Source organism: Anabrus simplex, chromosome 3 (assembly GCF_040414725.1).
Source record: "Anabrus simplex isolate iqAnaSimp1 chromosome 3, ASM4041472v1, whole genome shotgun sequence".
In the NCBI taxonomy this organism is placed as follows: domain Eukaryota; kingdom Metazoa; phylum Arthropoda; class Insecta; order Orthoptera; family Tettigoniidae; genus Anabrus; species Anabrus simplex.
The window spans coordinates 181,086,861-181,110,712 of record NC_090267.1 but is presented as its reverse complement, the minus strand read 5'-3'; the positions used below and the strand labels follow the sequence as shown (position 1 = coordinate 181,110,712).

The 23,852-nt window shown below is 38.1% G+C and overlaps 1 protein-coding gene across 1 annotated transcript in view; it reads left to right on the top strand.

Annotated features, from left to right (window-relative positions):
• Positions 1-23,852, top strand: part of LOC136866120 (centrosomal protein of 135 kDa) — a 670,869-nt gene that overhangs the window by 195,949 nt on the left and 451,068 nt on the right. Inside the window, exons 11-12 of the mRNA XM_067142807.2 lie at positions 5,620-5,793; positions 12,166-12,261. Coding sequence (XP_066998908.2) covers positions 5,620-5,793; positions 12,166-12,261 — 270 coding nt within the window. The remainder of the gene's footprint in view (positions 1-5,619; positions 5,794-12,165; positions 12,262-23,852) is intronic.

Genomic DNA, 23,852 nt, shown 5'->3' with positions numbered 1-23,852 from the left:
TTGCTCTTTCGTCACCGATGATATGTGCATGAAGATCTTGCTTCCTAGTGTATCTGCGGAGCTTTACGCCATCTTAGAAGCTCTGCAGTTTGCACTGGGTGACGAAAGAAACCATTTTCTTATGTGTACTGACTCGTCAAGTTCTGTGCAATCTGTTGAAACCTGTTTTTCACAACACCCACTGGTGCAGCATATTTGTGACCTTCTAGCCAGTTTAATTGATGCTGGCACCAGAATCACTTTTGCGAGGCTTCCAAGCCACGTCAGGATTGCGGGCAATGAACTTGCGGATGTAGCTGCAAAGGAAGCAGCACTGTACTTTTACCTCCAAGACATGTGAATGTACCTGCTGAAGATATTTTTTCCTCAGCTACGTCGAACCATTTTGGCGTCCTGGGAATCTGAGTGGCTGGCAATCTGAACTCCCAACAAGCTGAGAGCAATTAAGAAGACAACCACCCTGTGGAGGTCCTCTTTCCGGCCTTCACAGAGAGAGACCCTAGTAGTGTGTAGTCTGAGAATAGGTAACAAACAATCTACGCACTCTTATCTCTTAAAGAAGGAAGGACATCCACTCCCTGTGTGTTCATGTCGTGCCAACTTTACTGTGACCCACATCCTCACAGAGTTTGCCGATCTCTCTGACCTAAGACAGAGCCTCAGGCCTGCAGGAAACACTCAAACACATATTAGCCGATGATGCGACTACTACTGATCTCGTCATCCGCTTTATGTGCGACAATGACTTAATCAAGGGTATATAAATTGCAAGTGTTCTGTTATTCAGGGTTTTGATTTGTTGGTGATTTTTTGGGTTAAATTAATAATTTTTTGTTTTATTTTGTACTTTGTTTCCAAATTTCTTCATTGAATAAATAATTTTGTTTAATTTTCCCCTCAATTTGTATAGAGACATTGATTACCTAGTTTTACTTCCTCTTACAACAAATACCACCACCATCGCCGCTGCCACCACCACCACCACCACCACCACCACCTTTTTTTCTTCCTTAGCATTTCTCTTAATTTTTTGCAAAGTTCTTTGAACTGAGTGTTATATGCGTTTCTTAGGTCAAGTCTCCAAATGCACAGTTCTCTCTTCTGCCAGAATGTGCAATTATGTTATGTAGTCTTTACCAGCCTTCTCTAGTAAGTGACAGATGTTAAGATGTTGAAGTGGGTGTCCCATTCTGCCTTCCACAGCTCAAGCCCCTTCATTTTCCTTGCAGAGTATAGGGAGCTGTCTGGCATGTTTGCAGTTACCTCAAGAAATTCTTTGATTGTGCTTCTCACGATCTTGTCAACATGAATTAAGAAGGATTTTGGAATTTTAGTGGTATTAGCATTCTGCAGAGGGTATATAGGAGTAGGCCATATGAACTGATTTACAACCAAGTACTTTTGCTCTGCTTCCAACAGAGGATTCTTTGCTAAATTGTCGAGATTGTATTTTAGGTCATTTATAACTTTTTGCTGATCGAATATAATTTTGTCATGTAAGTTGACTTCCAAATATCGAATAATTCTGTCCTGCTCAAGGTGTCTAATAGTAAAAATGTGCTCTTCAATTACCAAAGGGCAGTAACAAAACCTTTCCTTTACAATATTTATAGGCACTGATTTAGATGGATTTAGCTGAAGCCTAATTTCTCCAAATACCTCATTGACTATGCCGATTAGTACAGCAGCATGGTCCTTGTCTATTGGCTGTTATAATGGTGTCATCTGCAAACCCCATGCATGGAAGCTTACGAAGTCCCGGAACAAGCTAATAAGTATTCTCAGAGGAGACCAACTCCTCTGAAATTTCATCCAATATGAAGAAAAATATACTGTATATAAGAAAAAAATAAATCTTTCACAAAAAGATTAAAAAAACAGAATAGATTGAAATTTTTGTCGTCTTAATGGCTGAAAATCCTGTTTGGTTTTGTAAAATATTCCTCTCGAAATATTAAATTTGACGTGTGCGAGAATTTTTAAATGAGTTAATTTTAGTTGTATTGGTATAATGCATTGCTTATGGAAGACCATGTTATAAGTGATGTGATAGAAGATACAGAATGAAACGTGCCATTCTGTTATTAATGTGTTGTTTTACAGCTATGTTATAGTGTTATAAATTTTTGTATTTTGTTCTTCGACACACTGAAAAAACTTTGAGGTTATATAGCCTTCCATCAGTTGAGGATAGAGAAATTATGGTGATGACCATTGTTGAAAAGTAGATGCTGGTCCAAGGTTTGAGGGATGGGGTTGTGTTAGTCCTAGTACTCAGGTTAATGAAAGCACCTGACCTTAACATAAGTTAACCTCTCCTTTCTTTTTCATTTCCTTATCTCTACTATTCCCTCAAGTTTTATGAAGCATTGAGTGACATCGTGGTCAGGGTCAACAGCAAGGATAGAATAGTGCTAATGGGCGATTTTAATGCGAGAGTTGGGAATAGAACTGAAGGATACGAAAGGGTGATTGGTAAATGTGGGGAAGATATGGAAGCTAATGGGAATGGGAAGCGTTTGCTGGACTTCTGTGCTAGTATGGGTTTAGCTGTTACGAATACATTCTTCAAGCATAAGGCTATTCACCGCTACACATGGGAGGCTAGGGGTTCCAGATCCATAATAGACTATATCTTAACAGACTTCGAATTCAGGAAATCTGTTAGGAATGTACGAGTTTTCCGCTGATTTTTTGATGATACAGACCACTATCTGATCTGTAGTGAACTAAGTATCTCTAGGCCTAGGGTAGAGAAAGTGAAATCTGTCTGCAAACGAATAAGGGTAGAAAATCTCCAGGACGAGGAAATTAGACAGAAGTACATGGATATGATTAGTGAGAAGTTTCGAACAGTGGACAGTAAGCAGGTTCAGGATATAGAAAGTGAATGGGTGGCATACAGGGATGCTGTAGTAGAAACAGCAAGGGAATGCCTAGGAACAACTGTGTGTAAAGATGGGAAAAGGCAAACATCTTGGTGGAATGACGAAGTGAGAGCAGCTTGTAAACGTAAAAAGAAGGCTTATCAGAAATGGCTCCAAACAAGGGCCGAGGCAGACAGGGATTGGTACGTAGATGAAAGAAACAGAGCGAAACAAATAGTTGTTGAATCCAAAAAGAAGTCATGGGAAGAATTTGGTAACAACCTGGAAAGGCTAGGTCAAGCAGCAGGGAAACCTTTCTGGACAGTAATAAAGAATCTTAGGAAGGGAGGGAAAAAGGAAATGAACAGTGTTTTGAGTAATTCAGGTGAACTCATAATAGATCCCAGGGAATCACTGCAGAGGTGGAGGGAATATTTTGAACATCTTCTCAATGTAAAAGGAAATCATTCGTGTGGTGTTGCGAACAGCCAAGCTCATGAGGAGGAGGAAAATGATGTTGGTGAAATTATGCTAGAGGAAGTGGAAAGGATGGTAAATAAACTCCATTATCATAAAGCAGCAGGAATAGATGAAATTAGACCTGAAATGGTGAAGTATAGTGGGAAGGCAGGGATGAAATGGCTTCATAGAGTAGTAAAATTAGCATGGAGTGTTGGTAAGGTACCTTCAGATTGGACAAAAGCAGTAATTGCACCTATCTATAAGCAAGGGAACAGGAAGGATTGCAACAACTATCGAGGTATCTCATTGATTAGTATACCAGGCAAAGTATTCACTGGCATCTTGGAAGGGAGGGTGCGATCAGTAGTTGAGAGGAAGTTGGATGAAACCCAGTGTGGTTTCAGACCACAGAGAGGCTGTCAGGATCAGATTTTCAGTATGCGCCAGGTAATTGAAAAATGCTACGAGAGGAATAGGCAGTTGTGTTTATGTTTCGTAGATCTAGAGAAAGCATACGACAGGGTACCGAGGGAGAAGATGCTTGCTATACTGGGGGACTATGGAATTAAAGGTAGATTATTAAAATCAATCAAAGGTATTTATGTTGACAATTGGGCTTCAGTGAGAATTGATGGTAGAATGAGTTCTTATTTCAGGGTACTTACAGGGGTTAGACAAGGCTGTAATCTTTCACCTTTGCTGTTCGTAGTTTACATGGATCATCTGCTGAAAGGTATAAAATGGCAGGGAGGGATTCAGTTAGGTGGAAATGTAATAAGCAGTCTGGCCTATGCTGACGACTTGGTTTTAATGGCAGATTGTGCCGAAAGGCTGCAGTGTAATATCTTGGAACTTGAAAATAGGTGCAATGAGTATGGTATGAAAATTAGTCTCTCGAAGACTAAATTGATGTCAGTAGGTAAGAGACTCAACAGAATTGAATGTCAGATTGGTGATACAAAGCTAGAACAGGTCGATAATTTCAAGTATTTAGGTTGTGTATTCTCCCAGGATGCTAATATAGTAAGTGAGATTGAATCAAGGTGTCGTAAAGCTAATGCAGTGAGCTCGCAATTGCGATCAACAGTATTCTGTAAGAAGGAAGTCAGCTCCCAGACGAAACTATATTTACATCGGTCTGTTTTCAGACCAACTTTGCTTTACGGGAGCGAAAGCTGGGTGGACTCAGGATATCTTATTCATAAGTTAGAAGTAACAGACATGAAAGTAGCAAGAATGATTGCTGGTACAAACAGGTGGGAACAATGCAGGATGGTACTCGGAATGAGGAGATAAAGGCTAATTTAGGAATGAACTCGATGGATGAAACTGTACGCATAAACCGGCTTCGGTGGTGGGGTCATGTGAGGCGAATGGAGGAGGATAGGTTACCTAGGAGAATAATGGACTCTGTTATGGAGGGTAAGAGAAGTAGAGGTAGATCAAGACGACGATCGTTAGACTCTGTTTCTAACGATTTAAAGATAAGAGGTGTAGAACTAAATGAGCCCTCAACACTAGTTGAAAATCGAGGATTGTGGCGACGTTTAGTAAATTCACAGAGGCTTGCAGACTGAACGTGAAAGGCATACCAGTCTATAATGATAATGTATGTATGTATGTATGTAATGTACTATTCCCTGTGTTGTTTCTGTGATATTTTCTCTATCTGCGTATGCTTAATTTATAAGTTGTTACTCTTTGTCTCTTTACTGTGCTTTATATTTTTTGCTCTTGTTAGCTTTCTTACCTGAGCATTTATGGCTGACAAGGTATAGCAGTATTTATTAACTCAAATTTTATTCCATATTTAATTATTATTTTAATATAGATGACATTTACTGCTCTAAATCTTTGTAGGAAGAATCCAAAAAGAAGTCAGAAAATGAGCAAGTGCATTAATTTCATTATTCTTATAGATTGTGGGTTGTAAACACTGTAAAATGGATAGTGACATCTCTGAATGCTTTTAGCAAGGATAATTTTCACATTGTTAATCAATTTGTTAAAAAAAAAAAAAAAAAGAATTTTAGACAAGAGAAGTTCACGTTAACAGGCAGAGCAATATTATTCCACCAAATATTGGTTTTAAGTTACTGTACAGGTTCTAGTAATTCCGAGTATTGTTTGACTTATCAAGTATTGTAATACTTTCTTCCTTTGAAAATTCCACTAAAAAATACCAGCTTGCTCTCAAAATTTCATTTGTGTAGAAGTGTAAAGGTATATTTTTGAATATATGATGATGTCCTTCTTAGCATATGCGATATAGATTGTTGTTCTCCATCAGAGCTATGAGCTTCGGCGGAAATTGAGTGATAAAGAGCAAGAGTTAATTGTATACCAGCGTAAAAACCTTGAACTTTGTCGAGAAAGAACAAACTTGATATCTCGCCTGGAAAATCGCGATACACGAGATAGTACGACGTCTCCAATGATGGAATGCCCTGGATATACTGTGAAGGTGAGTGTTCATTTTAATTATTTAGTAACTTTACTTTTATCAGATTAGGTATTTTTTAATGTAAATTATCTGGCAGAAAAGTATTGATGTACAATGGTTATGCATTTTTTGATGTACTGATTTGGTAGTCATTACCCTGTTACTTAATGGATTCAGAAGTCTTCCTCCTCCAATTAAAGGTACAGAAAACTGATAATATTTTTCTTGCATTATATACTGCATGCTGCTTCATGTTCAATAGATAGATTTACTATGTGCACCTCTGTGAACATTGTAGATTCATAATATGATTTTTCAGATTGGGAAGAAATTATAATTTTACTTTACCAAGTGTATGTTAATGCAAGATTGGATTGTAATTGCAGTTAACTCTTGATTATGCATGTGTGGTTTATTCACTTTGGGTTGTTTCATGCTTGAATTTGACTGGTTATGAACAAGAGTACTAATTGCAACCTGTATCACCCCCCCCCCCCCCCCTCCAAGGGTTATGCTACTCGTTATTGGTACTGAGAGTAGTTGGTAGTTTAGAGGTTTAGGAGACAGGGGAGGGGGCTCGAGCTAAAACAGAACCCAAGGAACAAGAAAAATATACCATCACAGTCAACTTTTGAAAGAAGGAAAATAGCACTTGCAAGAATTATCGCACAATAAACTTACCTTGGGAAAAGCAATGCTGCACAAACCAGTCCCAAGTGAAGTGAAGCAGTAAGAGATCCATAACCCCTAGAATAAAAGAAAGAAAAAAAAACATGTAAGGTAATAAGACTTTGAATTTTTTGAGGAAGGGGAGTGATTAGTTGTAAACCTGTACAAGCTGACACAGTGATAGCAGAAATAAGTTAAAATAAGTTAAGTACGGAAACAATAACAACAGGAAAATTAATTGAGAATTTCATTTAAATATCATAAGGTTTGTACAATTCATACTACTATATATAATGTTACAAATGACAATAGGATGGAGAATGCAGTAGTCCTTCCCAGCCCTAGTGAAGTACAAATAATTGCACCAATGTTTCATATTACACTGAGTGGTCAAAAGTCATGGGAAGGGGTGTCCCGTTAGAAGATGTGCCGTGTATGACCCCTGAGCATTGCGGCTAGCTGCGGCATAGCTGAGCAGTCTGTCACAGACACCAGTGTTGTGAGGATGGCAACATGTCATGAGTTAACCGACTTTGAACGTAGGATGATCATTAGTGCACGTTGCATGGGTCATAGCTTTGCGGAGATTACATGTGAATTCGGATTTCCGAGGTCAGCAGAATGTTACACCCGTGTATACCGCTGCACAGGAAGACCACTGGTGTTTAACGAACGGACATCACATCGCCTCCGCAGAACCTTACTGGGAGCTTGATGGGCTACTGTGAGTCAGAACCCAATTGAATGTTGGGAGTCAGGAACCCATTTCTACCAGGACTGTAAAGGGACAACTGCACCGCATAGGCTTCACCAGCCGACGCCTAATTCGTGTCTCTTTGCTGACACCTCGACACAGAGCTCAATGATGTGCATGGGCCCACGAACATCGGCAGTGGACCATACAACAGTGGTGGCATGTGGTATGGTCTGACGAATCCTGGTTCCAGTTGTATCGAGGTGAGGGGCGCATAAGAGTTTGGTGTAGGCCCCATGAAGCTATGGATCCTGCGTGTCAAGAAGGTTGTGTCCAGGCGTGAGGCGGCTCACTTCTGGTCTGGGCGGCATTCTTATGTTTGCAATTAGGCCCCATTGTCCGGCTTCAGGGAACGCTGACAGGTGCACGTTATGTGGACATTCTTTTAGACCATCTGCATCCCTTTCTGGCTCTAGAGTACCCTGATGGAGATGCCATGTTTTAACAGGACAATGCGCCATGTCACTGTTCTGTGGTTGCACACATGTGGTTGGAAGAGCACTCCAGTGAAGTTATGAGCATGGATTGGCCTTCCAAATCTCCTGATCTTAATTCAGTCGAACATTTATGAGATGCTCTCGATGTTGGTGTACACTCCATGAACCCCGCACCAACTACACAAGACCAGTTGTGGGTAGCAGTGCAAGATGTGTGGGTCCAGATCCCTCCAGAATGATTCCAACACCTTGCAGAGTTGATGCCTCACCTTATTGCAGCCGTTTTGAGGGCTCGCGGAGGAGCAACTGGTTACTAACATCACATTCAGTGTCTTGGGCCACTCAGTGTTTTTCAATACTTTACCTAAGAACTCTAAAAAGATTAATGAGAACCACCAATGAGAAAAACATTAAATTAAAATCTGGAATAATGGTATCCAATGTAACACACAAATAATCCGTAAATCAGAAGCACCACATAACAACCATTAGAATACCATTAAAAAAGACCAGTCATCAAACAATGATCCCGTCCCCCCTTAACAAAGATCCACCCACAATGTTACCCAAAAGAAGGCATCCAGTAGGAGTGGGACAACTATAACACAGCCCTCAAGGGGAACAAAAGAAAAGTGACCGTTATAAAGAAGTCAACCAAAATGTAAGAAATAAATTTAAAATGGCTTTTTATTTGCATTCACAGAAACTGTGAATTCCAATATGCTAGGATGAGGATGATGATTATGATGATGTGTGTGTAGTAGAGAGGGACTGAGTGAGTGAGCATTTAGGGGAAATGACGAAGAAGTGGAGGCAGTATAACAATACTTGAGCACCGAGCTCAGTAGCTGCAGTCGCTTAAGTGCGGCCAGTATCCAGTATTCGGGAGATAGTAGGTTCGAACCCCACTGTCGGCAGCCCTGAAAATGGTTTTTCCGTGAATTCCCATTTTCACACCAGGCAAATTCTGGGGCTATACCTTAATTAAGGCCACGGCCGCTTCCTTCCCACTCCTAGCCCTTCCCTGTCCCATCGTCGCCATAAGACCTGTCTGTGTCGGTGCGACGTAAAGCAACTAGCAAAAAAAAAAAAAAAAAAAAAAAACTTGAGCATTCCAGTATGTTAACACGTTTTTGATTTCATAAATCAACAACAACAAAAAAATGATTAAAGCGATATTATGACCTCAAGAAAAATATGAAGGGTGGTGACAAAGTGTATCAGTTCCATTCAAAATCAAGCCAATAAACAAGCATAGGAATATTTTGATTATGAGGGAGAGTTATTTCAAAGAATGTTGGAATTAAAATTTTGTGTGAAAATGGGTTCTCTACTTTTTTCAGTTATCTGTATGCCACTATCTCTCATTAGGCTGAATAATCAAAAGTTTTACTGTTGTTGATACATATATTTTTGGTTATTAGTTTGCATGTATAGACCTAGGATCAGTCTATGTTCTTTAATATATGCCCCCAAAAAAGTTTGGAATATTGTGGGATTAGGCTCATTAAGTGGTAGGACATATGTAGTCTTGTTGTAAGTGGTAGAGAGCACTGTATACACATTGGTAATTCAGTTGTTTGTTTACAATGTAACAGATATCACTGCCTACAGTTTGTGTTGAGCCTGGGGGTGAACTATGCCATTTCAGGTGAAGACTGGTAGCTGTATACAGAGCATACGAGCTTCAGCTAGTGTTTACATTTCATGCACATTGCGTGTTTCCCAGTTTGACTAAGCCGTAATTGTGGTATTTATTCAGGGTAACATACAAAAGCAGCTGTAACACACATCATAGGGTTTACCCAAAGTGCAATGTCAAAAACATTGGTAAAGTTACAATGAGACTAACGATATGATTGACAGATCAAGGGAAGGTCGACTGAGGATGACAGTGTCACATCAGGATCTGTATATCCCTGTAACAGCACATAAGGGACCAACTGCAACTGCTCAACAGTTATGAGATGACTTCTTGAGGGCAACCGGGATCCATATATCTCCATAAACTGTTCGCAGTCGACTGCATAATGCCCAGAATCAACAAATTTGACCATTGTTGGTCTGTATTGACAATGCTCATGGAAAAATGCTACTCTTAAGTTTACACAATTATTATTCGTACATGTTTCGAGAAAAGGCCATTCTCTTCATCAGTGAATTTGACATCATAAACCAAAATTCTGCATATTCTAGGTTCATTTAAAGATAGAAATTTCATAATGTTCTGTATTGAATTGTATCACAATTAAATTAAAAACAAGAAATAAAGTGGTTCAACCTATTCAATACAATGAAAACAAGAAATATAATGTTACATTCTTATTTTAGAACTTCAAATTTATTAAATTGTATTATAACTTCACGCCAGCAGTATTTGCAGGCTTGTTCACTGAACTATTCACCAATTCTCATAAGCATTTTGAAGCACAGTGCTGCACATTACGTATGTTATGCTGCTCTTCAAGAACTTGCACCTTGCTTCATTTAAATGACTGATCTTCGACTTCTTCTGGATTTTAGGATCTTACATCAAGCTGTGCTAATCCTTATGGTGTTATAGTGCTTCTTGAACTGCTGTTAGTGAAACCTTTACTTATTGTTTTCCTATCCATTGTTTTCTATTTTTATTTAATCGGCTGCTGATGACCCAGAATAGTGGTCAAAACTGGTACCGCTTTTAATCATATAAGAACATAACATTACATTTCTTATTTTCCTTGTATTGAATAGGTTGAACCACTTTATTTCTTGTTTTCAATTTAATTATTCTAGGTTCCATTAACCTTACACTAAAAACACAAGTAGTTAAAAAAAACATTTTATCACACACACTAAAAGTTTCCTTTATAATGCTTGTTTAACTTGCATTAATAACTGTTAAGTTTGTCCTTAATGTTGAGGAAGCACTTTAAAAGTTCATATTAAAAACCACTGACATCGTGGATGAAGTCAGATACTCAAACAATTGACATCTATGGTCTTGCTTGCTCCACAAAGTTACAGGCTTTCTACCTCATAAGACATATTTAGAATGAGTTGCCCCTTGATACAGTTGAATTAGAGTTTAGAATAAGTTGCCCTGGTATTTTTTAACAGCAAGGAAGACCATAGACATTAATTGTTCTAATTTTTGACTCCATACAAGAGATCAATGGTGGTTTTTAATATGAACATTTAAAGTGCTTTTTCAACATTAAGGACAAACTTAACATCTATTAATGCAATTTAGACAAGCATTATAAAGAAAACTTTTTGGCATGTGTGTTCAAATTTGTATTTTTTAACTATTTGTATTTTTAGTGTAACTTACGTTAATGGATCTTAGAATATGAGGAATGTTGATTTATGATGTCAAATTTGCTGATGAAGAGAATGGCCTTTTAAAACATGTACAGATAATAATTGTGTAAACTAACAAGTTTATAATAAATACTGACAGGGCGGATCTGACAACTAGCCATGGCATTTTTCCCTTGCATAGTGCCCAGTTAAGGTCATTTTGACTGATTCAATGTGATCCACTAAAGAAATGCCATTGTATTTAGAGGAGAAGATGAGCCATCCAATATCTTAACTAAGGGCTGGATGAATGGCATAATGTCATGTTTGGAGATGAAACAGATATCACTTAGGCCTGATACACAATGTCAAAGGGTGAAGACATAAAGGATGTGGTGGAAAGTATCATCATGTGTAAGATGCACATGCATTTGGAGGTGATGATGTAATGGGGTTACGCATGGTCGTCGTATACCTTTGATACCAATTTAAGGAATGTGAACTGCCCAATATTATATGAATGACATTCTTTGATCTTTTGTACAACCATTTAGGGATGAATATGGTGTCGAATTCATTTTCGTTGATGACAATGCTTGCCCTCATCGAGGTGCATCAGAGAGGAACTCCATGAGAGAGGTGGGTATCAACCATATTAAAGAGGCAGCTAATTCATCAGACATGAACTGCATTGGGCATGCATGGGATAGGTTGAAAACAGCTGCTTTTGATTGTCCACAACCTCCACAGACACTCCGAGACCTCGTTAGAGTTGCCCAGATGGAAAGGAACCTTCTTTCTCAAGGTGACGTCAATGTACGGATCGCAGGCATGCCACAGCATGTCAGAGATCTGGACGGTGCCAGATAAGGCCATACGCAGTACTAAGGTAGAGTGAAAGACGGAAAACTTTTACTAAAGAAAACCCAAATTGTAACCTTTTCTAATTACTGTTTATTTGGCTTGGATATTGGAAGAAAAACATTTGAGTTTGTGAAAGTTTACATCCTTGATATTCCAAACTTTTTTTGTAGTGTATTGATCTATGATTGATGTGGTTGGAGAACTGTAGTGTTATCTTTACAGTATTTGTAGTGTGTTCAACATAATTAACTCTTAAGTCTTGTAGTATCACTTGTTTATTTCTTTCATCTTCTCATATTTACCTTAGTTGTGCTGACATGGGTATGATAATATCTTTTCCTCTTTATAGTCATTTTAGTTTGCATGTGTGCATGCTGGTTTGTTTAGGCTGTGTTGAAACGTTTGGAGAGGGAGAGAGACATGGCACGAGGGGATGTTTGTCGCCTGGAAGAAGAACGTGATGCTCTTCGTGAACGTCTTAAGGTTCCCTTCCAACCGTATTTGTGCATGTAATCTTTTAATTTAGATTCTTCTTTGTGATAATTTTTTCTGTCCATTGTAGTTCAGATATTCTCGTGAAGTATTGTAGTGTATAGTTATCTTACCCACTGGCCAGTTGTATGATCTTTGGATAATCTTTGCTAAAAATTTGTTCCACTGTTAATGCCTAAGTTGCACGAGTGTATGATACTGAGCTATAGATAAGTTAAAGAGTAGTTATTCAGTCCAGAATGGCTGCTTACCACCCTATTCCATTAATATGGTAGACTAAAAATGAACTATCAGTTTGGGTATTTTATTCATTGTTGCCTAGTGAAGGAAAGGGAAGCAGAAGCACAATATCATAATTTTATGCATCATAATTTTTTATCATTTACTTATTATTGTTTGTTCATAATTACTTGGTATATTCATGAGTTACATAATTCTTATATACTATGATTTTGTCATTAAAGAGCCTATTGGTACAGTATGTAGGGCCTGTGTTACTGTATTATAATATTGGTGTGCTAGAACAGTCGCTGCTCCGTAGCAGATCTGAGAGGCTAATAATCACATTGTTTTGCTCTTAAAACCATTCACCTACAACCTGACAGATTTGAAGTTTAATCCAGTGACACAGAATCTGTGTTGATTGGGGACTCCGAGACTGCTGCAGAGACATACAATAACTGATGCACAAATTGATTACCGATTCTGGATTTCAGCCTCTCCTTACATCCTATTCATCATCATTATCACCATTGTCATCGTAATCATCACTACAAACTACACAATACATAGTATGCAATCATCACGCTGGACACAGAATGTTAGGCGTATAGCTGAATATTCCTTGAGCACATTCTTTAATTTCTTGGCTCCTAGTGCAGAACAGATCTTGAACCTAAAGTTGATCATTATATACCAAAAACAAAGGATCAAGAAATTCACACATTTGTGGACTTTAAAAAGGCCCATAATTTGGTAGATACAGAAACACTTACTCATATCCTTGAAGAAATGGGTCCAGATAGGAAAACCAGAGAGCTCGTTAAACAGATGGTGACTGACACAGCTTCCAAGATCCTTTGGGATTAAAACAGGGTCAGACAGGGAGATGGACTTTCTCCCCTTCTATTCAACTGTGTTCTTGACAAAGTGATCAGAGAATAGCACCAAACAATGCAAGGAATAGGTGGTATACGAATGAGATACAAGAACAGAGGAAATGCTGGCAACCAGGAATGAGTTAGCTGGAAAATATATAATGTCCAATAACGGACCATTTATATTGGTATTATAAATTGACTCATTCGGGACAAATATTTCAGGTTCCCTGTGGGAATCAACATCTGTATCATCTGATGGCCAAGCAGGCATCAATTTTTGGTAATGAGACATAGTCTCTCATAGTGCATTGGCACTGCCGGTGGCTCTAAGTAGCCTACGCAGTGGCCTCCACGGTATGCACTAGCCATGCATCTTAGTGGGTGTGCTAAGTACCAACTGATGAGCCCAACTTAGCACATGGGGGCGAAACGCTGGCAACCAGGAATGAGTTAGCTGGAAAATCTATAATCTCTAATAACGGACCATTTATATTGGTATCTCCTTAACATATAAATGTAAGGGGGGAAGGCATAGGATGGCCTCCATTGCACATAATGGTGTAGTATCCAGTGCCCCTGTTATTCCTAGACATGCAAGTCTTTGAACACTGTTTAACTTGGTGGTCACACTTTTACTCTCAGAACCTGGCCACCAGATTAAAGATGCATAGGTGATCATGGGCCATACAATAGAAATATAAAACCATTGGACCACCCTAGATCCTAGGCCCCAAGTCTTACCAACGGCCCTGCAACAGGCCCACATTATCTTGCGAGCCTTATCCACCTTGTAGTTTATATGTTTTATCCAACTCGGTCTTGCCTTGAGGATTACCCTTAGGTACTTAACTGAGGTTGTTTTAACTAATTTTTTCCCAAATAGGAGTGTCTCTGACAGTCCATCTAGCCTCCTCCTCCTGGCAAACACCACGAGCTCCGTCTTGTCGGGATTGACCGACAAGTTGCAAGTAATCAACTTCATTTTCCGTATCAAAATTTAATCACTAAGTTTTACAATATTTAAAATTCTTCCACCGTTTTGATACCTTTTTTTGCCTTTTGGCAAATTTATTTGTCAACGGTATATGTTTCGTTCCTTATTTAGGAACATCCTCAGCTGTTATTGTAGCTTAGGTGAATTGCTAAGATTTTAAACACGTTAATTTGCAAGTACATTGATTCACTTAAAAACTACTAAAAATGCTAATTAAATTAAATTATATTAAAAACAATGTAGGGGTTAGTGTGTTAATGATATGAGAACGGATGATTACATAGTTGGTCAGCTTAAAAACTATGTCTATTCATTTGAATAGTTGTTAAAAATCTCATTTTGTTACATTAAAATGTCTGTTTGCGGTTAAAAGTTTTAAAAATGTTTGCCTTCGTAACACTGTTCAAATTATTGAATGTTTTATCTTCTGTTTCTTCCAGGTAAGTTGTTATATATTATGAGTTTGCTTATGGTGCCTTTGATTGAGTCTAATGTGGAACTTTGAAGCTGATTGCTGATCAATTTTTGTGAAGGGAGCTTCGTTTCAATTTCTGAAATGAAATAAAATAAGGAAATGGGAATTTGTTTAAAAAAAACATGTGTCTTTAAGTAATAACTAAATGTATAAAAAAGTTCTTTACCTTGCTATTGTTAGACTCCAATTCTACTGTGACCCTGGAGGGACGTTTGTTGCTGCTTTGCGTCTTGTATAGTAATGGTGTGTGCATTCCGTTGTATGCTCCTCCTTACGGGGAGGCAAGGTTGCGGAGAGGGGAGGGGGCGTGTCGGTTACTGTCACGGCATCAACTTTAGATGGGCTAGGGAGAGGGGATGTACAAAATGGCGGAGGTTCGGTCTTATTTATCCTTTTACTATTTGTATTGCGTCTTTTGCCTAAAGTTTCAAGACTTGATAGTGTCCCTTCAAATATAGGGTTTCTAATGTCAATAGTTTCATTTAGGTTATTGTCCTGATTGCTTTTTTGTTCTAAATAAATGTATAGATTTTGTAATGTATTGAGGAGAGCTCCTTTGTTTATTTTATGCAATATAGTTAAATCCTGCTCTATGGTTGTGAATTGATGTCTGGTTGAACTCATGTGTTGGCCCATCGCAGAAATTTTTTTATGTCTTTCGGCGTTGACATGCTCCTGGTATCTTACAGTAAAACTGCGCCCTGTTTGTCCGACATAACTTTTTGCGTTGGTGACACGGAAAAAGGAAGAGTTTGTCTTCAAGATACACAGAAAACCCACTTTTACTCCCATTACAATAAAGAACTACTCATTGCACCCAGAATCGCAAAAAAGGTCAGCTTATTACAGTTACATATACAGAGCGATACCCCTTACACACACAGAAAGAGAAAAAGAACTGCTCTTTATTTGCAAACAAGCCCAATACAACGGTTTTGAACCAAAAATAATAAACAAAATAATCGGTAAATTCAAACAGAAATTACAAACTAACCTAAAACCCGAAACAAAAAAGAAAGAAATACGCCAAGTTCACATTCAACAACCCCAACTTATACACAGTAACCAATTTGTTTAGAAAATATAATTATAAAATCGCATATTCAACCAGCAATAACACAAAGCATAACTTATTTAATTACAATAGTGTTAATTCCCTAGGAAAAAACAAACATTCTGAATCAGGAGTTTATAAATTGAAGTGTCACCAATGCAAAAAAAGTTATGTCAGACAAACAGGGCGCAGTTTTACTGTAAGATACCAGGAGCATGTCAACGCTGAAAGACATAAAAAAAATTTCCGCAATGGGCCAACACATGAGTTCTACCGGACATCAATTCACAACCATAGAGCAGGATTTAACTATATTGCATAAAATAAACAAAGGAGCTCTCCTCAATACATTACAAAATCTATACATTTATTTAGAACAAAAAAGCAATCAGGACAATAACCTAAATGAAACTATTGACATTAGAAACCCTATATTTGAAGGGACACTATCAAGTCTTGAAACTTTAGGCAAAAGAAGCAATACAAATAGTAAAAGGATAAATAAGACCGAACCTCCGCCATTTTGTACATCCCCTCTCCCCAGCCCTTCTAAAGTTGATGCCGTGACAGTAACCGACACGCCCCCTCCCCTCTCCGTAACCTTGCCTCCCCGTAAGGAGGAGCATACAACGGAACGCACACACCATTACTATACAAGACGCAAAGCAGCAACAAACGTCCCTCCAGGGTCACAGTAGAATTGGAGTCTAACAATAGCAAGGTAAAGAACTTTTTTATACATTTAGTTATTACTTAAAGACACATGTTTTTTTAAACAAATTCCCATTTCCTTATTTTATTTCATTTCAGAAATTGAAACGAAGCTCCCTTCACAAAAATTGATCAGCAATCAGCTTCAAAGTTCCACATTAGACTCAATCAAAGGCACCATAAGCAAACTCATAATATATAACAACTTACCTGGAAGAAACAGAAGATAAAACATTCAATAATTTGAACAGTGTTACGAAGTCAAACATTTTTAAAACTTTTAACCGCAAACAGACATTTTAATGTAACAAAATGAGATTTTTAACAACTATTCAAATGAATAGACATAGTTTTTAAGCTGACCAACTATGTAATCATCCGTTCTCATATCATTAACACACTAACCCCTACATTGTTTTTAATATACCGGTAATTTAATTTAATTGGCATTTTTAGTAGTTTTTAAGTGAATCAATGTACCTGAAAATTAACGTGTTTAAAATCTTAGCAATTCACCTAAGCTACAATAACAGCTGAGGATGTTCCTAAATAAGGAACGATACATGTACTGTTGACAAATAAATTTGCCAAAAGGCAAAAAAAAAAAAGTATCAAAATGGTGGAAGAATTTTAAATATTGTAAAACTTATTGACTGACAAGTCCGTACCATGGCACCATCTTTCCACCCTGTGTAGGGAACTCTGTACGAGCTCCGAAACCGTACTGGGAAAATTTCCTGCTGCCATCGGGCTAATGTCGTCTGCATAGCCTTGGGCATAAATTCCTCCAACATTTAACCTGGTAAGTAGTTCATCCATTACCAGGCACCATAATGTTGGTGATAATACTCTTCCCTGTAGACACCCCTGTCTGTATTAGCTCTCAGCATTACTGCATTGAGGGTAAAAAGAACTTGACGGCCCTACAGTGAGGCCATAATCCATCTTGTGATCATCCTGCTCGCGCCTCTGCTCTCTGGACTAAGTTCTATGGAGCCCAAAGATGTGTAGTTGAAGGCCCCTTCTTTGTCTAGGAATACCACCATAGCAAGTTGTTGCTGATCCAAGGCATTCTCCAGCCTGGAAACAAGCTGGTGTAGTGCTGTCTCAACCGACTTTCCTGGTTGGTATGCATGTTGATGAGAACAGGGGACAATCTCTTAATACTTTCTCCCTGATATGTCTATCCACCAGTCTTTCCAAAGTCTTAAGAAGAAAAGACGTTAGACTAATGGGCCTATAATCCTTAGTTCTAGTATATGATGACCTTCCGGGTTTAGGTATATATACTACCTTCGCCCAACGCCACAAGGAATACACGTACCCCATGGTGAGACAGGCTCTAAAAATTCTGACCAGGTATTGTATAAGGACCACTCCCACTTTCTGAAGAAGCGCTGGGAAGATCCCATCCATTCCTGGACTTTTATAACAGGCAAAAGATTCCAATGTCCACTTCACTCTTCTTGAGGTAACAATCTCTGTGACTTCCAACCACTTCTGTCAGGTTGGAAGGATCCGCTTGATTCTACTTCACTATTTGTGGCTACTGAACCTGGAAAGTGGACATCAAGCAATAAGCTCAGGTTCTCCCCCTCTGTGGATGTATATCCACCCGAGGGAGACTCCATTGACCCCTTCCATCCAAAGTTAGAACTTTATGAAACCTTGCTGCTTCGTGTTGACCCTCAATGGAGTCACAAAACTGTCTCCAAGATTTCCTAGAAGCCTTTTCGACTTCTGACTTATACTTCCTTTGAGATTCTTTGTAAGAATCTAGACTTTCTTGGTCTTGAAGTTACCTGTATTTGTTCCAGAGCCTTTGTGTGTTTCTCCTCATAGGTTATAAACTTCATGGTTCTGATCCATATTGAATTGTAATTACAATATAATTATTAAATTAATGTAGTAATGGTTACCTTTCAATACTATAATATGCAATATTCTAAATTACATTAACAGTTAAGCAAAACATGTCCCAACTTACAACACCAGTTATAATGTTTATATATATTAAATATAAGGAAAGATAAGTATTGGAAAGGTGGTGTGAATGATTATTCTTATTAATAGATAAATCCATGAATATGTCTTAACTAAAGTAAACTTGTTTCCTCATTCCGAGGTGGTGCAGCTCTTTTCAGGCACACCCCTTGGAGGTGAAATGCATCCACCATTTTACCGCATTTTACTCCTATTCTTAAATGTCTGGCAATACTGGGAATCGAACTCAGGCCCCTGAGAATGTCAGCTAATTGTGCTAATCATTATGCTGTGGAGGTGGACATTCATAACTACAAAACACAGACATATGGTATGACTGATGTGTGCTTACAATGCACGGGTTGGACATACAAAACTGTTCACTTATTTGTGTGACATCATCGGCGCTGTAGTATGCTACAGAGGCGAACATTTTTTAACTACGAAACACTGACGTTCCGCAAAACTTTGATGCATACATTCATTGCACGGGTTGGATAAACGAAACTATTCATCTATTTGTGTGATGTCATCAAAGCTGCAGTGCGGCTTGTACCCGCTATGAAGCAGAATCGTTCTTGTTCTCTGATGAATTACATTGGGGATCTTATATTCAAGCTGTAATTTTTTTTAAATTTTCTTTGTTGCCCCTGTGGGTGGGTGGGAGGGTAGAATAACACCCACAGTATCCTCTGCCTGTCATAAGAGGCAACTAAAAGGGGCTCCAGGGGCTCTTCTCTTTAGAGCATGTGTTGGCAACCATGGGGCCCTTAACTGAGTCCTTGCATTGTTTCCACTTACTTGTGCCAGGCCCCTCTCTTTCATCTATCCTATCCAATCTCCCTTGGTCAGCTCCTTTTTATTATGTTGCAAATCCTAGGGAGTCTTTCATTTTCACGCCCTTCATGGCGCTCGTTTTCCTTTGGCCAAAATCTTCATTTTTGAAGAGTCGGGCCCCCTTTATGTTTTCCCTCTGATTAGTGTTAGTAGAGGATGGTTGCCCTGATGTACTTCCTCTTAAAACAATAATCACCGCCACCACTGTCTCAAAAAGTCAGGGGGTCTAATACGCGAGGAGATCTAATATACAACGAAATACAGTACTTCAAATAAAAGCCTGCTTGAAACAGAAAATTTCCTGATGATTTTTTCTTTTTTTTCTTTTCTTTTTTTTTTTCCCCCTGCAAGTGTTTCGGTACTCATATCAGGGATTGCGACAGACCTTTCTCAATAAAAAATAGTCCATGCCTCCAGCACCTCTGTCACTGCACAAGCAAAATTCCTTTACAAACTACCTTCTGTAGGTTTGTAACTTGCCTGCAAATGCGAAGGCTCCTACAGATGTACCAAAACAGGATATGAGCTACATATAGCCATAAATGAAGTAACAAAATCGGAAATTCAGAAAAATAACTGGGGTTGTAAAAACCTGCAACTCCTATGAGAATCTGCCTCTGCTGGGCACTATAGAAACTGTATTGTGCAGCTGAGAACTAAGTATATTGTTGTTTTATTCCAAGTTTGTACAACTGGCCAAAAATAATTTTCTAGATTTTTTGTACCATACCAACAAATAATAAGCTATAATTAGTTATAAAATATTTAAAGTATAAGTTTTTCTAGTGTTATTTTATGTGAGAGTCCTTTATTTGGAAATGTAGCTCTCTTCTTTCATAGGCCCACAAATATTATAAACTCTCTTGATATGAATATTAGACTGATTGAACTATATTTGTGGGAAAAGTACCTGGTAAGTTTGCTTAAAACATCATTTTGGTATCTGACTGCGATAAGCAAGAGAAATCTCCATTCAACAATCACTGTTTTCATATTCTTTTGTATCTTGATCATGTAAGTAACATCTTACAACACAAATTATTAACTATATAGTGTCCTTTCAAAATTCAGTGTAAAGGGGCATCGTTCCAAATGCTGTCATATTTTTGAGACTTGTTCAGACATAATGACAGTAGAATAGTTCTTGAAGATTTTACCCTATACAGTGGTGCAGAAAACCTGCATGTTACATCTGACCTCTTTTGTCTTTTTTTTTTTTTTTTTAATTATATTACTCTTCAGGGGTTGAGCGAAATTAAATGGAAAGTGAAAGGAAAAAAAGAGAGTAAGGAAGGAATATACACTATATTGGAGTGGGAGCCAAGAGGTAAAAAATGGAGTGGGCCTGATAATTTCGAAACAGCAGGAGGAGTATGTGGATATGGTAGAGTACATCAGTGACAGGATAATGAAAATTAGACTGAGAATGAGGAACAAAGGGAAGGACTTCATACAAATGTATGTAACACTGACAGGAAACAAAGAGGAGGATATTGAGGAATTCCTGGAGAAACTGGAAAAGGAAATAACTGATTTGGAAGTGATAATGGGAGGCTTAAATGCACAGATGGGAAACAAAAGACAAGGAAAGGAAGAAGTAATTGGACCATATGAATTTGGGAAAAGGAATGAAGAAGGTGAGAAACTAGTTGAGTTTTGTGAGAGGAATGGTATGATTTGGGCAACACATGCTGGGTATGTATCTTAATTAAGGCCATGGCCGCTAGAGATAAAATAGAAGGAAGCAAAAGGAATTATCATGATAATAAAAGGAAATGTAAGAAATTAGTAAGAGAAGAAAAGTTGGGAAGAATTTACGCAAAAGATAGAAACATATGTAGCTGGTGGTAAAAGAATGCTGTATGGAATTATATGAAGTAATAGGAAAGAGTTTGTACAAAGTCAATGAAAGAGGAAGGCGAGGAGTTGATAACACACCCAGAAGAAATAAAGAGAAGATGGAAGGATTATTTTGATAAACTGCTGAATGTTAATAGAATTGTGCATTGGAGATGGTAGTAATACAGGGTGATGACTCAACAGTAGAAGATGATATAACTATGTTAGAGTTGGAATTAGCAATCCATAAAATGAAAATGGGCAAGCACCAGGGATGAATGAAATTAGTGTGGAAATGATAAAAGGCTGCTGGACCTGTTGGACTGCAATGGGTTTACAGTTTGTTAAAGTGCATATGGAAACAGAAACATGTGCCAAAAGACTGTGGAAAGGTAATAATAATTCCAGTCTTTAAGAAGGACGAGGGGAGGGAGTGTGTGATAACTGTAGATGAATCACACTTTTATCACAAGTGGCAAAAATACTGGAAAGGATATTAGAGAGAATGAGAAGAAAGGTAGAAGGAGAATTGCAAGAGAAACAGTATGGCTTTAGAAGTGGAATGGTTTAGAAATATGAAACTATACTATTACAAGGGAGTGTGCTGTCACCTTGTTCGTTGCTAGAGGTTGTAGACAAAATTGTAAAGAAGACAGGGGAAGCATATGGGAATAGGTAGATAAGGTTATTACTATTTGCAGACGATAATGTGGTCTGCAGAACAAACAGCAAAGAAATGCAAGAAAAACTTGATTCACTGAATGTGAAAATTAAAAGTTATGGTATTAAAATTAGTGCAGTCAGAAGCAAAACCATGGTGATATCAAGAGGAGAAAGACAAGGGAAAGGCATTGTGAAAACTAATGATCAGAGCCTTGAAATTATTGACAGTTTCAAATACCTATGAAGTGAATTAATGTAGAATACCAGGCTGGACATGGAGATTAGCAAAAGGGTACAATAGGGCAATGCATTCTACCAGAGTGTTAAGAAACCATATCTGGAATAAGGAATTACCAGGGAAGTGTAAAGAGATAATGTAAAAACTGTATTATGCACCCATGTTGACTTATGCAGCTGAGACCTGGAAAATGGCAGTTAGGGAGGAGAGTAGAATTCAAGTCAGAAGAAGTACGATAGGAAAGACAGATTAAGAAACGAAAACATGAGAAAGGAGGTCAGAATTGAAAACCTAAATGAGAGGATTGATAGGAGTAAATTAAGATGTTTTGAACATGTAAAGAGGATGGAGGAGAAAAGAATTCTGAAACAAATGGTGGAGATGAAGATCAAGGAAATGAGAGTGAGAGGGAGACCTAAAATAAGGAGGATCGATTCAATAAGGAGTGCAAGAAGGAAACACCTGAACTAGGGCAAAATGACAGAAGAGGAATGGTGAAAGGAGAGAGGAAAGTGAAGTGCCAGAAATGCTGCGACCTGGCAGGAACTGTATGAGAGGAAAGGAGAATGTTGATTACTCTTCAGGGCTGCCCTTCTGGCTCTTTCCTAACTTTTTAAGTATTCAGTCCTGCAACTCTGATTTTTTTGAAGATTAAAGGTTTTAACATTTTAGTGATTTAAAGATACTGTATTTATGTATATATCATTTACTGTCATAAAATTTTATATTATATTACACTTACAAGGATCACACTCGAATTCCAATGGGCAAAACCGCATGAGGATTCCATTGCAGGTCCTGTATTTGTCTCTGAATACTGTGGTGATAGTCGTTCTGTAAAACACTGCTGTGGACCATTATACAAGAGCTAATCTGCATCCATATTAGTGCTACTGACATATATAACTGCATTACAAATAGTCACGGTGAACATGTGTTCAAAAATTAATGCATGTGAAGGCGTTCTATAAAATGATAAAGCCAATAACCATTACCACAAAATGCACAGATGATAAATGAAACATCGATACACTCATCGAATGAGCTCTTGCGAAGAACGTTTATGTTGCAAGCCACGTTGATGACATTTTTGAACATCTGCACAAGCTTGTCACTATGTTATCCAGCTGACTGCCATGCATAATGCAGCAGACTGTTAGATCTCTGCAGACAATTGATTGTATATTACTTAGTGTATTTTGAGAATGAATAGCCTATCATGTAATTTTGGTTGTGGCTTGTTGAAACATGTCATCTGTGATCCTTTTGGTGTAAATTTTATATTGTCTAAATATATTCACATCTGGGGGTTGAATTCTGCCGGAGGCACCTTGAAGTATGCATTCATCCTTATGTCCAGCCCAGGAATCACAGAGGAGGAATGTCAGACAACATATTCATAGGATATAAACTTCAAGGTTTTGATCTGTATTGAATTGTGATCACAATAATAACTAAACTTACGTCATAATGGTCCACCTTTTCAGTACTATATTATGCAATATTTACGTTACATTTCTAATCTAGGAACTAGTTTTGTCCTTGGCTGGCCATCATTGGCCGTAATGCAAAACTGTACAAACACATCCAGTGACTAAAACAAATGTACAAACACACACAAATGACATTAAAAAGAGTTAAAAAATCTGGGATGAACTATGTGCACAACATGTAAAATATGACAATAT